The sequence below is a fragment of the Mesoplodon bidens genome (assembly GCF_964165515.1).
Source record: "Mesoplodon bidens genome assembly, chromosome: 12".
NCBI classification, from domain to species: Eukaryota; Metazoa; Chordata; class Mammalia; order Artiodactyla; family Ziphiidae; genus Mesoplodon; species Mesoplodon bidens.
This window is the reverse complement of record NC_138168.1, coordinates 72,684,100-72,697,759: the sequence shown is the minus strand read 5'-3', so window position 1 is coordinate 72,697,759 and position 13,660 is coordinate 72,684,100. Positions and strand designations below refer to the sequence as shown.

General features: G+C 44.3%; 1 protein-coding gene across 4 annotated transcripts in view; it reads right to left on the bottom strand.

Moving 5' to 3' along the window:
* Nucleotides 1–13,660, bottom strand: part of AIG1 (androgen induced 1) — a 241,464-nt gene that overhangs the window by 25,140 nt on the left and 202,664 nt on the right. The window contains exon 5 of one of the 4 annotated variants that reach the window (XM_081251380.1): nt 4,783–4,936. The exons of 2 other annotated variants lie outside the window; for them this stretch is intronic. In XM_081251380.1, the coding sequence (XP_081107506.1) occupies nt 4,798–4,936 (139 nt within the window). In that variant the 3' untranslated portion in view covers nt 4,783–4,797. Of the gene's footprint in view, nt 1–4,782; nt 4,937–5,003; nt 5,060–13,660 lie in introns of those variants that run through there. One more of the 4 variants, XM_081251382.1, reaches the window with a different exon arrangement.

Below are 13,660 nucleotides of genomic sequence, written 5' to 3'. Positions count from 1 at the left end.
ATCTCTGTTGGAACAAGCCAGGCTGCATCACAGAGCTCCCATGTGCTGCTGTAAACTCCAATAACTGATTCACAACCAATGGGAATGACACTTCCCAGTTACATTTAATCTTAAACAGCAAAGATAGTGGGCAAATCCAGGTGTTGAGTCACTAGGAAAGATGAACACCTACACAAACACAACAAAAATCCAGAAGCAATTTTCTTTCCACAGTGTTATCCTTTATATGTTAAAAAGCTGATTTTTTTCTTCCTTAGTTTCACATTGCACTCTTCTTAGTTACAATCACAAACTTGTCCTTCATAAAACTCAGCACTATCCTGGTCATCATTTAGCTCTATTTGTCCCTAGAGCAATGATATGAGGCCACTGAAGGTCATTAATAGGACATAATATAAGATCAAAGGGACACTAGTCCCGCTTCATGGACAGCTGCTTAAAAGAAAACCTGAGGGGACAGCACGTCCTCCTTTGGTGTTGCACCCAAAGACCAGCTTCCTGACTTTACTGGCATTACCAATATTCTATTTCTTTTCATTAAGCAGTGACATGGTGAGTATTTGGATACTGTCTATGTTTCAAATGGGAATAACAAAAGAAGCACTGCTACCATGGAAACCCACCTGATGGCCTTTGTGGTGAGCTCCTTGCTACTTGAATACATGCAAACTCCACACAATAAAGGGCTGATCAACATTAGGCATAAAGCTTCTCTGCAAGAGCACTGATTCTTAACTTTAATGAATGCCTTGGACACTGCAATCTGAGGCAGCATTATTCTTGTCCAACCTCATTATTAGAAAAACACAGGGGAACTTGCATTAAGATATACTTTGGATTGCAAAGCAAGAGTTGATTTAAGGCCATCTCCCACTATCTGCCTCTTGTAAAAACAAGCTACATAGTTAGTTTAAAGATGCATGCACTCAGAAATAAACTACTGAAAGCAAACTAGGAAGCTGGATCGTTGCCAGCTACATTTCAATAGATCAACCTCATTTAATTTGTATGTGTCCAATATTGCTTCCTCTACACAGTGCCTTCCTCAAAGGAAAATTAATTCAAAGGCTTGGAGCATAAAATGTTTTAAATGTTGCTGAATTTTATATGCATATACATTTTAAAGAAGGATTTATTTGGTTAAGTTCAGGGACTATCCCTATTAACTATGCTAGTAAAATTTTTAATTTTCCATAATATTTAACATTTTGGGGGAGTATACATAGTCAAAATGTTAACTGAGTTAACAAAAGGAATAAAAAATTGAGTTAACAAACTGATGGTACCCCATGGGGGGTATATCACTAGTAGTTTTCTTTCTTTTGAAAAAGCACTTTCACCCTTTCCAGTGTCAATTAAGAGTCTATCTCTCTAATGCTAGATTATATTTGAAATCCTGACTAGTACCCTATTCTTCTTTACCTGTTTTCACCTGCGTGAACATCCTCTTGCCACTTTGATTTATATTCTAGAGACCTTCGTTCAAGAATGGAATATAGGGCTTCCCTGGTGGCGCAGTGGTTGAGAGTCCGCCTGCCGATGCAGGGGACACGGGTTCGTGCCCCGGTCTGGGAGGATCCCACGTGCCGTGGAGCGGCTGGGCCCGTGAGCCATGGCCGCTGAGCCTGCGCGTCCGGAGCCTGTGCTCCGCAGCGGGAGAGGCCGCGGCGGTGAGAGGCCCGCGTACCGCAAAAAAAAAAAAAAAAAAAAAAGAATGGAATATCAAATGTGGACAAAGAAAGAAAATGGAATAATTGATGAACTAATATTTCTGAAATATTTATTTCCAACTCTGATGGAAAACTTGTTCAGAAGTACAAATAAATATGTTTTGAAAAACATTAATCACTCTAGTTCTCACTTATCAAGGGTGTGAAAATTTATCTCTGAGGAATTGCAACCGTCAGTGTGTTGGAAAGACAGCCATATCACTATCCTACCCCAGTTCTTATCATCTTTGACCTTCATGGATTCATGGTTTTGAAAGTATGCATCACTCATTCATTCATTTATTCCTTCAAAATGTACTGAGCCCTGATTATGTACCAGGCATTGTCTGAGGCACTAAGGATCACATGGAGAATGTCATAGTAGTTACTGCCCACCAGCCTGGCAGTGGTGCAGGGATGAGATTGCAGAGCAGTGCTGTGAGTGTTTTGATGAGTGAGTGGGGGGATGCCATAGGAGGACTGGAAAGGGGCACCTGACACAGACCCAGAGTGTCAGGGATGGTTTCCTGCAGGAAGTGACATCTGATCTGAGACTCAAAGATAGACTGCATGTGGGAGTAAAGCCTGGAAGAAAATGGTCCCCATGGAGAGAATAATGCAAATGCCAGAGGTAAGAAGAGACCAAGGGAGGTTTGGGGAACAACAAGAAGTTTAGTAGAACTGGCCTGTGCAGTTCTGGAGAAGAGGCAGTACTCACGTTTAAAGGGTTTTGTGTGCCATGAAGTTACATGCCTGTGCAGCATTAGTTTTGGTCTCAATTCAAATGGGTCCTCTCTGTGGTCTGACATCCTTCTGCTTCCCTGTTAGCTCTTCTCCCTTTAATTATGTGGATACCTTATACCTTCACATTTCCATCTTCAGCCAAAAAAGTGGAAATAATCCAAAAATGTCCATCAACTGATAAATGGATAAAAGAATTGTGGTATATCCATACAATGACATATTATTTGGCTATAAAAATGTCTGAAGTATGTACTTGTACTACAACATGGATGAGCCTTGAAATCATTATGACAAGTGAAAGAAGCCAGCATAAAGACCACACTTTGTATGATTCCATTTATATGAAATGTCCAGAACAGGCAAATGCATATAGACAGAAAGTAGGTGAGTCATTGCTGGGGTCTGGGGGAAGAGGGGACGGACGGGACAGTGATTACTTAAAGGATACAGGGATTCTTTTGGGGGTGATGGTTGCACAACTTGGTGAATATTCTAAAAGCCACGGGATTGTACACTTTAAAGGGGTGAATTCTATGGTATGTAAATTATATCTCTATAAAAAAACAAGGTAGAGGTGTAGATGAAACACGTTTGGCAATATATTGATAATTGTTGAAACTAGGTGATGGATAAGAGGGTTATATTATATTATTCTTTCTTTAGAAAACAAAACAAAACCCCCCTTCTTTGTCACCCACCTTTCTCCTTGCATTTAGAAAATTTCATGTCACAATGAAAACAGAAATCAAGAGATAACTTACTCAGCTTGTGGTCACCAAACCTTAACATGTGCTTACAGCCATTCCTCATTCTTTCATTTCTGTTTTTTATGTTTTTTTTAACATTTTTATTGGAGTATAATTGCTTTACAATGGTGTGTTAGTTTCTGCTTTATAACAAAGTGAATCAGCTATACATATACATATATATATATATATATATATATATCCCCATATCTCTTCCCTCTTGACAAACGCTTTGCACAAACATTATTCTAGGAGGTAGGGATACAGAAAAAACAGAAGAGGCCTAGCTCCCATCCTCAGGACATCCCCATCCAGTAGGAAAGCCAGATATCTAAGGAGTAATTCCAAATAAGCAAGAAGCAGGAAGGAAGAAGCAGTAGAGACCTAAACTAGATGAGGAATCAGGAAAGGTTTCTTGGAAGAAGTGATGTTTAAAGTAAAAATCCAAGGGCGGGTAGATAACCTCTCAGTAGGTTAAGGGGTTGGCTGGAAATCAAGTTATCAGTGAGGGAAGAGCATGTGTGAATGTCTTGAGGCAAGAAAGAGCATGGCGGCTCTGAGGGATGGAAAGAAGTGGAGTGTGGCTGGAGGGTGGAGGGTGGGAGGGCAAGGACAGGAAGAGGAGGTAGCACAGGTAGGCAGGGGCGAGATCTCACAGGGCCTCTAGGGAAATCCAAAAATTGTCATTAGTGCTCTGATCAGGCTCCAGAGGGGTGAACAGCTCACAAGAAATTGTCAGCTGGCTGAAGAGCCGTCAGATCAGGCCAAGTCCCTTCCATAGACCCATTACCCCTAGTGTTCCTTGGTTACACAAAACCTCCAACTGGATGTACTAAACTTTAAACCAAGTGTACATACAGAATTTCAGAAAGCATGTTATAAATAGCTGAGTACAGTGTGAAATGGTACCGTCACTGCTTCACGGCCAGTTCTTCCATCTATGCGTGCGGCAAATGAAGGTCATGGGAAGAATCAAGAACTCACTGTTCTTTCCCTCAACGACGTCTCGGGCACGCGCAAAGGGGTCTCTGCTGGGGACGATAACCCCTGTGCCTGGTTACCTTCTGTTATTTATTGCCAAAGATAACAGGACGTAATGGTAGGTATGGGACGGAAGGAAAACCAGATGGACGGTGAACCCAGAACAAGAGAGGTGTCTGTCAGAGAAGGATGCTGATGGGGGATCCGGCACCACACCGACTGCAGTGATTCCGGCCGCTCCTGGGAAACACCATGCTCTCCTTAGTGAAGCTCCCTTGAACCTCAAGGCCACTTGTCACAGGTCCTGTTTGACCCCTTCAGTAACCAGCTGTGCATGCTGCTCTTCCAGCTGTGCTGTCCCTGTGCGCCTCTGGTCACACACTGCTGTGTGTACAGACTTGGGGTGATGTTGTCACACACATGATGCCCATCTATGAGGGTTACGCATGCTCTATGTTATCCTGTTTCTGGACCGAGCTAGCTCGTACTGGGAAGAATATTTCTAAAGGTTGTGAGAAAAAGATGTTACAGCTTCACTACCACAGCAGAAATTGTACATGACATCAAGGAGAAGAGGTGCTACCCCAACCTGGTTGTCAGACAGGAGGTAGTGCTGCTTACTGTCCTCCCTGGAGAAGAGAACTGATGTCAGCTGAGTCTCTCCAGCCGTGGGAGGCTCTTAGATCCGGGAGCTCTTTCCAGCCATTCTTCTTCGGCATGGAATCCTGGCATTCATGGGAATGCTTCCAATTCAACCTAAAGATATGATGCTGATATTGGAAAGGACCTATATGCTAACACAATGTGCACCGTGTGGTCTGGTGGGATCCCCAAGTATCTTGGTGTTAGTGACTTTAGAACACGAACAGATGCACAGCCCTGGAACCAACCACAATGACAATTAAGATGATCACTCCTCGGAGTGCAAATATGGTATCTGGCTACTCCAGCTGATGTGGACTAGCAAGCAGGGCTCTGACGAGTCCGGCATTGGCCACTGCAAATACTTTTTTTTTTTTTTTTTTGCGGTACGCGGGCCTCTCACTGTTGTGGCCTCTCCCGTTGCGGAGCACAGGCTCCGGACGCACAGGCTCAGCGGCCATGGCTCATGGGCCTAGCCGCTCCATGGCATGTGGGATCCTCCCGGACCAGGGCACAAACCTGCGTCCCCTGCATCGGCAGGCGGACTCTCAACCACTGCGCCACCAGGGAAGCACTACCTGGAATTTTTTATTGCCTGAACTGGGTCATCTCCCCAGGATCCCCTATAGGATGTTACTCTGGCAAGGTGCACAGACTGTGAGCTTCCTCCTACACGTCTATCAATGTCAGTTGGCAACTTAAATGAACCAGACAAGTAGGAGAAGTGGCAATAAAGCTGAAATTCAACATCAGAGGAGTAGATGGTAGGAGTATCATAAACACTTTACATGGTTATTATTGAGCTAAGTGTAAGGTAGGTGTAAAATATATATAATTTAAAATTGTTTCCTTACTTTATCTGCTTGTATTTAAAACTCACATACTATCACAATTTCTCTTATTAAGCAATCTATCCTAAGAATGGTTTCTCTGACAATTTGATTGATGTGATGTCTAAAGAGAATGGGTTTGTATAAATCCTTAGAAAACTGTAGACGAATAAGCTCTTTTTATTTTCTTGAAGATCTTTTCAACTTTCTTTCTCTCCCTCTAGATAGTGAGGGGAGGGGATTTGGGTGGCAGACTTTGGAAGGATAAAGAAGATGTGGCAATATATACAATGGAATATTACTCAGCCATAAAAAGAAACGAAATTGAGTTATTTGTAGTGAGGCGGATGGACCTAGAGTCTGTCATACAGAGTGAAGTAAGGCAGAAAGAGAAAGACAAATACCGTATGCTAACACATATATATGGAATCTAAGGGAAAAAAATGTCATGAAGAACCTAGGGGTAAGATGGGAATAAAGACACAGACCTACTAGAGAATGGACTTGAGGATATGGGGAGGGGGAAGGGTAAGCTGTGACAAAGTGAGAGAGTGGCATGGACATATATACACTACCAAACGTAAAATAGATAGCTAGTGGGAAGCAGCCGCATAGCACAGGGAGATCAGCTCGGTGCTTTGTGACCACCTAGAGGGGTGGGATAGGGAGGGTGGGAGGGAGGGAGACACAAGAGAGAAGTGATATGGGAACATATGTATATGTATAACTGATTCATTTTGTTATAAAGCAGAAACTAACACACCATTGTAAAGCAATTATACTCCAATAAAGATGTTAAAAAAAATTAACCAAATAACCATATAACTACGACTGGTTTTTAACTTCCTAGATGGAAATGAACAGGTGACTGCAGTAGTGTATCACCGAGGGGCTGACCCAAGTCTTGGGAATCAGAGAAGGTCTCCCTGAGAAAGACATTTCAGCTACTACCTGAAGGCTGCGTAGGATTTGTAACTAATAATTATGGGTGATGTGACTGAGGAGAGATGGGGTTTGGATGGTGGTGTGGGGCAGGTGAAAGCTTTGAAGCTGGAAGGAACGTATAGCTCTTGACCATCATCAGTGAGAAGGTCACCGTGGCTGTAATAAGCAAAGGGGGAAGAGGAGGAGGATAAGGCCAGAGAGGTCGGTGGGGTCACGTAATGCAGGTCCCCTAAGCCATGTAAAGGAATTTTGGACTTTATCCCTAGAAGCAATAGGAAGTCATCCACATTCTCTGAGCAAGGGAGTGGCACGATCATATGTATTTTTAAAAAAGAGCTGAGGGGTCCTCCATGCAGATGGGGTGGCAGTGGGGGAAATGCCAGCTCTAAGCAGTGGTTCAGGAGAGGGATGACTGCAGCTTGGACCATGGTGTTGGCGGTGGAGAGGGAGCAAAGTGTATGGATTCTAACAGTGCTTCAGAGGTGAAGCTAGAAACTGCTGGATGATTCTCTGTAATAGGCCCAAGAGAGGTGGGCTGAAGGGGTTCCATAGATTTCTGGCACGAATAACTGGATGGGTGGCAATGCCAAGGGGATACAGGTTTGGGGGTGTGATTGGGAAAGCAGGCGCCGCATGAATTTGGTTTGCAGTTGTTAAGTGTGAGAAGCTTGTGAGTAGACCTCAGGAGAGAGCTCCGAGCTGGAGATCTGAGGTGGAGGTAGTTGTAAACATAGAGTGGATGGATTTATCCAGGGAGAAGAGGTACTAAGAAAAGAGGACCTAGGTTACAAGGGTAGATTTCAAGTTAAGTATTCTTGCCACAAAAAAAATTTAAAAATAATAAACAAAAAGAGAAAAAGACTGTGTGCTGAACTCCAAAGAACTCCAGCACTGAGGTTTGGGTAGGGTGGGAAGAGCCAGCAAATGATGCCGAGAGAGTTTTTTACGTTCTCTGCGAAGTTAAAGACTAGGCCATCTAATGAGAGAGGACAGGGGACAGTGAGGAGGGGGATGGGCAGAGCTGGCTGGAGAAACACAAAGTAAAATTGCCAATAGCATCAAAGGCACAAGCAGCATCCAAACGGCGATTCCGGAAGACGGCAGGGAAACGAAGTAGGAGTGTTGGGGTGGATGGAGGCTAGGGATGTTGAGTGAGGAGTGGGGGAAAGGTCATAAGCGCATATAAAATGGTGTTGGTGAGGGGCCTGGTTACTAGCCTATGGGGAATTCTAGTTCTTCATGTATACCCAGGATGTCTGAGAACCAGCTCTTCGGGGTAAGAGAAGATGAAACTCAGAATAATAAACACTGGGAACTGAGATGGATGATACACAAAAACCTTTTCTGTCCAGATGCTGATCTAAGACACTGATTCAACCAGCACCCAAATGGACGCTCTGAGGAGTCCTGTGCAAGCCACACTCTTACTCGGCAAGTCCTCAACTGTCTAGATAGGCTTCTCCTCCTCAGAGGATAAGAAAACAGTAACTACCACTACACAAAGTGTTTGTAGAAACAAACAGATTAGAATAATGGGAAAGCAATGACATTCTCAAATCTCAGGGGAAAAGCCGAGCTTGGGGAATAACTTAGCACATGAAGCATATGAAATTTTCAGGGGCTTCCCCGGTGTCACAGTGCTTGAGAATCTGCCTGCCAATGCAGGGGACATGGATTCGAGCCCTGGTCTGGGAAGATCCCACATGCCGCGGAGCAACTGGGCCCGTGAGCAACTACTGAGCCTGCGCGTCTGGAGCCTGTGCTCCCCAACAAGAGAGGCTGCGCTAGTGAGAGGCCCACGCACTGTGATGAAGAGTGGCCCCCGCTCGCCGCAACTAGAGAAAGCCCGCTCACAGAAATGAAGACCCAACACAGCCAAAAATAAATAAAAAAACAAACAAACAAAAAAAAAACCCTCACTCACTTTAAAAAAAAAAAAAAAGAAATTTTCAGAACACTCTTTAGCATTCTTAATAGGTAGCAAGGAGACACAAACCCCACCAAGCTGGACCAAAATCCTGAAGAAGAGCTGAGGATAAAATGAAAATAAGGATGGTGGGGAAAAGAGGAAGAGAGAGAAATGAGACCTTTTCACAGAGACTTGGACGCTCAGGATTTTTATTGCCTGGGAGGAAGGAAAGATACTATCATTTCTTGAGTGACCCACGTGCTCAATAGTCTATTATCTCTAGTGGGAGATAATGTGCAGGCATTACCTCCCATTTTAGAGGTGGTAAAAATGAGGCTAAGAGAGAATAAGTAATTTGCTCAAAGCCCTTAGGAAGAGGGGATCTGAACAAGGACTGTCTGACTTCAAGGATATGGACCTCTACCTGCCAGACTAGCATGACAGGTTAATGAGTGAAGAAACATGCAGAAAGGGGTTCATTCAGGCTCCCTAAGGACTGAGTATTCTTAGCATAAACAAAGATCAACAACAATGGATACTGTACTGAGTGCCAGTCACGTGGCAGGCATTTTGTACCCATTTTTCTGATTCTCACAGCAATGCTGCCTAAGTATCATCATCCTCTTTTTTTTCAGATGGGGAAACTGAGGTCCACAGAAACTAAGTGACTTGCTCAAGGGTATGGGTTGTCTATTGTTATTGTAATACATTACCACAGGCTCTGTGGCTTGAAACCACACAAATTTATCTTCTAATTCTGTAGGTTAGAAATCCAACACAGATCTCATGGGACTAACATCAAGATGTCGGTGGGGATGCATGCCTTTCTGGAGGCTCTGGAGGAAAATCTGTTTCCTTGACTTTCGTAGCTTCTAAAGACAGCCCACACTCCTTAGTTCATAGCTTCTTACTCCATCTTCAAAGCCAGCAAATGTCGTTTGAGTCCTTTTCACAGCACGTCTGTCTGACTGTTCTCCCAGTCATGTCACTCTCTGACCACAGCTGGGAAAGGGTCTCTCCTTTTAAGATTAGATTGGGCCCCCTTGGATAATGCAGGCTAATCTCCTCAGGTCAATACCTTTAATGGAATCACATCCGCAAAGTCTCTTTTGTCATGTGAGGTGACATAGTCACAGGTTCCGGGGATTAGGATGTGGACATCTTTGGGTATCATTACTCTGCCTATCACACACCGAAGTTAAAAAGTATTAAAGGGGTTTGAGTCTGGAGTTTAATTTGGATTTGATCTAAATTAAACAGGAAATACAGTTGATTCTATCTTCAAAATATTTTCAGAATCCTACTATTTTTCACACTGCCATTTCTACCACCTTGGTCCAAATCACGTCATCTCCCTCCAAAATGACTTCTATAGCTTCTTAACTGTTCTCTTGTTCCATCCTTGCCCCTATCTGTTCTTAACACAGTAGCCAAAGTGAATTTTTAAAAACGTCTAAGATCATGTCAATCCTCTGTTCAGAACTTTCCAGTGACTCTCAGTTTCATTCTGAGTTAAGGACACAGTCCTTACAACGGCCTATGAGGTCCTACATGACTCTCCCTCCACCCCAAGAGTCTCTGTTCACTCTCCCTCTTGATCTGCTCCAACACACTGGCTTTCTGCTTTCCTTGAACACCAGGATTGTCGCTGGAGCCTTGAGCGGGAGGGGACTCGACATTTTCATGCAGCCCTCCACTCCAGTACCTTGATGTAGAAGGGGAGGGTAAATCCTGATTCTGGGATGTCTCTTCTCCATCCAGGAAGTGAAATGGGAGGATGAATATCTTCTGCCTTCATTGCCCATAGTTGTACAAGTGGTTGCCACTGCTCCTCTGGCTAATACCAAATTCCCACTGATTCAGGATGTGAGCCTGTTGCTCAGATGCTCACTTGGGCATGGGGTACATAGGCAGGAGGTTTGTAGGGGGTCTCTGAAGGGCTTCTCCACTTGCAGACGTTGTGGGAGCCTGGCTGGCTCCAGCTTGCCCTCTTCAACACCGCTGGCTCCTGCCCACGGTGGAACCTTCTAGTTTTTTGCCCCTGGGAAACCCTTGTCCAGGGTCTGGCCTTCTTGAGTGGATAGTTCAAGCCCAGCAACCTCCCTTGATGTCACACCAGATCCACAAGAAACGTACCCATCTATCTGTGCCACTTACGACGGTAGGATCTAGGCTGCTCCACAGCTACCCCTCCCTCCACCCTGCCATATCCTTCCAATGCCCTTTTCTCTGCTCAGGTAGGAAGCATAAGGAAGGTTAACAAGTCGGATTCCTAAATTAGATTCCTGTCTCACCCTGGATATTTACCAGGGCTTCTTTTGGAGCCTCTCACAACTAACTGGCTTTGGCGAGTGTGGGGAGGCACTTCCTTTCCCAGTAGCTCCCCTAGACCCCAAACCCAAGAATGCAAAGACCCTCTCCCGCTTCCCCAGCCAGGCTGAGGAAGGAGGGTGGGGAGGATGGGCACGGCAAAGAGTGTGGATGGCTTTGGGGATGGGTGAGGAAGCAGGGTCCTCTGGCTGTCTCTTATAAGACCCAAGAAAGGTATCTCTCTTCAGAATGGGAGGCACTTAGCACGTCACTCTTTCAGCTTGGTTCCAGTTTTCCGATGCCAGGAAATTAGGAAAACTTTCACACACTATCCCAGATGTAAAAGTCAACAGAGTAGGCAGTTATGGTCGAGTGAAAGATTCAAGTTGAACAGAAGAAAATGCTGGTCATCTGCTGGCCAGATCTGTTTAACTGGTGAGGAAACATCCAATTAAACAGGAGTTTAATGTGGTCCAAAATTTAATTTTCTTAGTGAAGCAGGTGCAAATTTTATGCAAAAAATTTTTACTCCTTCATGGCTTAATATTCTTTCCAAGACTTCTTAATTAGAGTACACTCTTATTTTTATTTTTAAGAATTTTTTCTCTACTTTAAAAATAATGTATGTTTCCAGCAAAAATTTGAGGAAATATAGAAATGTTTCAATAAGAAAACAACAAAAAAATCTGCAATTGCACGGCATAATCAAGTTTGGTGGTGATAAAATTCTGATTTTGGACAATTTAAGTTTATATCATAAAAGAAAGATCACACTTCACTATGATTTTACTCTGTTTTATTTTCTAGGTTGGAAAGTTGTACAATGGACACATTTGGGGCAGTAGGATTTGGAGTGTGGAATTTATCAAAAACAACTAGGGCCCCGAGCCAACAGAAATTTCTATTTTGCTTTATATAAGCTCACTGCAGTGATAAGAAATGTTTATCCATGAGAAGACACTCCCAGGGCCCATCTTCTCCACTTCACTGATGCCTCCTTGCTTTTGACTGTGCCCTGCATCTAGTGGTCAGCATGTACTATGCACGGCCCCTTAGATCTCAGGTGGGCTCTGGATGAACGAGAACCACCGTGGGAGGGGGCGATGGCCAGAGGCAGCAAGAAGACTCCTCAGCACGCAGGAGACCCATTGTTGAATCCCTGGGGATGTAACTTTCCTGGGATCTGCAGTGGTTTCCTCTTTGTGTGCCCTGCAGATTGAAAAGCAGAGCTGCAGCAGCAGCAATACTGCCGGGAGACAAGGATGTGAGGTGCTGGGGAGGAGGCGCCACATCCAAGGAACAGATTGGCCACCAGGAGTCCTGCACCAGGTGGAGGGAGGACGTCTGCTCTTGTAGAATTTGTCAACTGGAGGGCGACAACAGTCAGCATCCCGTGATCTTAAAGTTCACTTATTTACTCAGCCCCATCCTTCAAGATTTCCTGATGATCCTTTTTTTTTTTTTTTTTTGTGGTACGTGGGCCTCTCACTGTTGTGGCCTCTCCCGTTGCGGAGCACAGGCTCCGGATGCGCAGGCTAAGCGGCCATGGCTCACGGGCCCAGCCGCTCCGCGGCATGTGGGACCTTCCCGGACCGAGGCACGAACCCGTGTCCCCCGCATCGGCAGGCGGACTCTCAACCACTGCGCTACCAGGGAAGCCCCTGATGATCCTTTTAAACTTAAAAACAAATTTGTATTTTTATATCCTTTATTGTTTTGGATTCTTAGAGTGAAGAGTGTATAAGTGAGCAAGAATGAATGAAGGAAGAGAAAGGACTTGTAGCATCGAAACCAAAATTCTCAGACCCTTGAGAAGAAAACATGTGCTCCTGCTACTTTGCTGAGGAGCTTCTCGGAACTGCAAATGTAGAAATAATAATAAAAATAGCAGATACAGAAACTTCTACTGTCTGCCAGGCATAGCTCTGTGGGCTCTACATAGCGTGACTGAGTCCTCACCACCACCCCATGAGGTACATACTATCCCTGTCCCTATTTTATGTCCGAATAAGTTAAAGCCCAGAAAGGTTAAGTGTGGGAGTGGGAATTCAAACCCAGGAAGTGGCCTTAACGATTAGACCTGGCTGCTTCTGATGTATTGCTTCAAAACAAAAACAAAAAACTCACTTCACTTGTTCACCCATAGAGTTACCCTTCACACAGTAAGAAGGGGTAGAGAATATATGGTTCACTGTATAGACTCTGCAGCCACACCCCAGGGCTTGCACTATACAGTCCACCCTTGAACGACATGGGTTTGAACTGCGATGGTCCACTTAGATGCCGATTTTTTTTTCAGTAAATACTTATGACACTACCACATGATCTGAGCGTGGTTGACTCCACAGATGTGGAGCCTCAGATATGAAGGAACTGCAGATACAGAGGAACCATGTATATGGAGCTGACTGTAAAATTATCCTCGGATTTTCCGCTGCGGCGAGGGTCAGCACCCCTAAGCCCCACGTTGTTCAAGGGTCAACTGTAGCTCTGGCAACAACAAAGAATAGTGTCTTTTCCTTGGGCAAGCCATATCATCTCCCTAAGCTTTGGTGTCCTTATCCATAAAATGAGCCAGATAATGCTTATCTCAAAGTGTTATTTGGGGAACTAAATACGGTAATATTTAAAATCGCTTTTGGCACAGCAGTCGAAAAAACGGTACTAAGTACAATTCCTGATAATTACTGTTGCATTAGAAACCAAGGGGACTTCTGTGTTGTGTCCTGCATAGGAGAATATGGATCATCTCACTCATTAGGGGGAAATGTCACAAATAAGGTACAGAGAAATGCGCGGAGGAGTGATGGTGGAGGGGAGGTGTACAGAAAGGGAGTTAAGAGC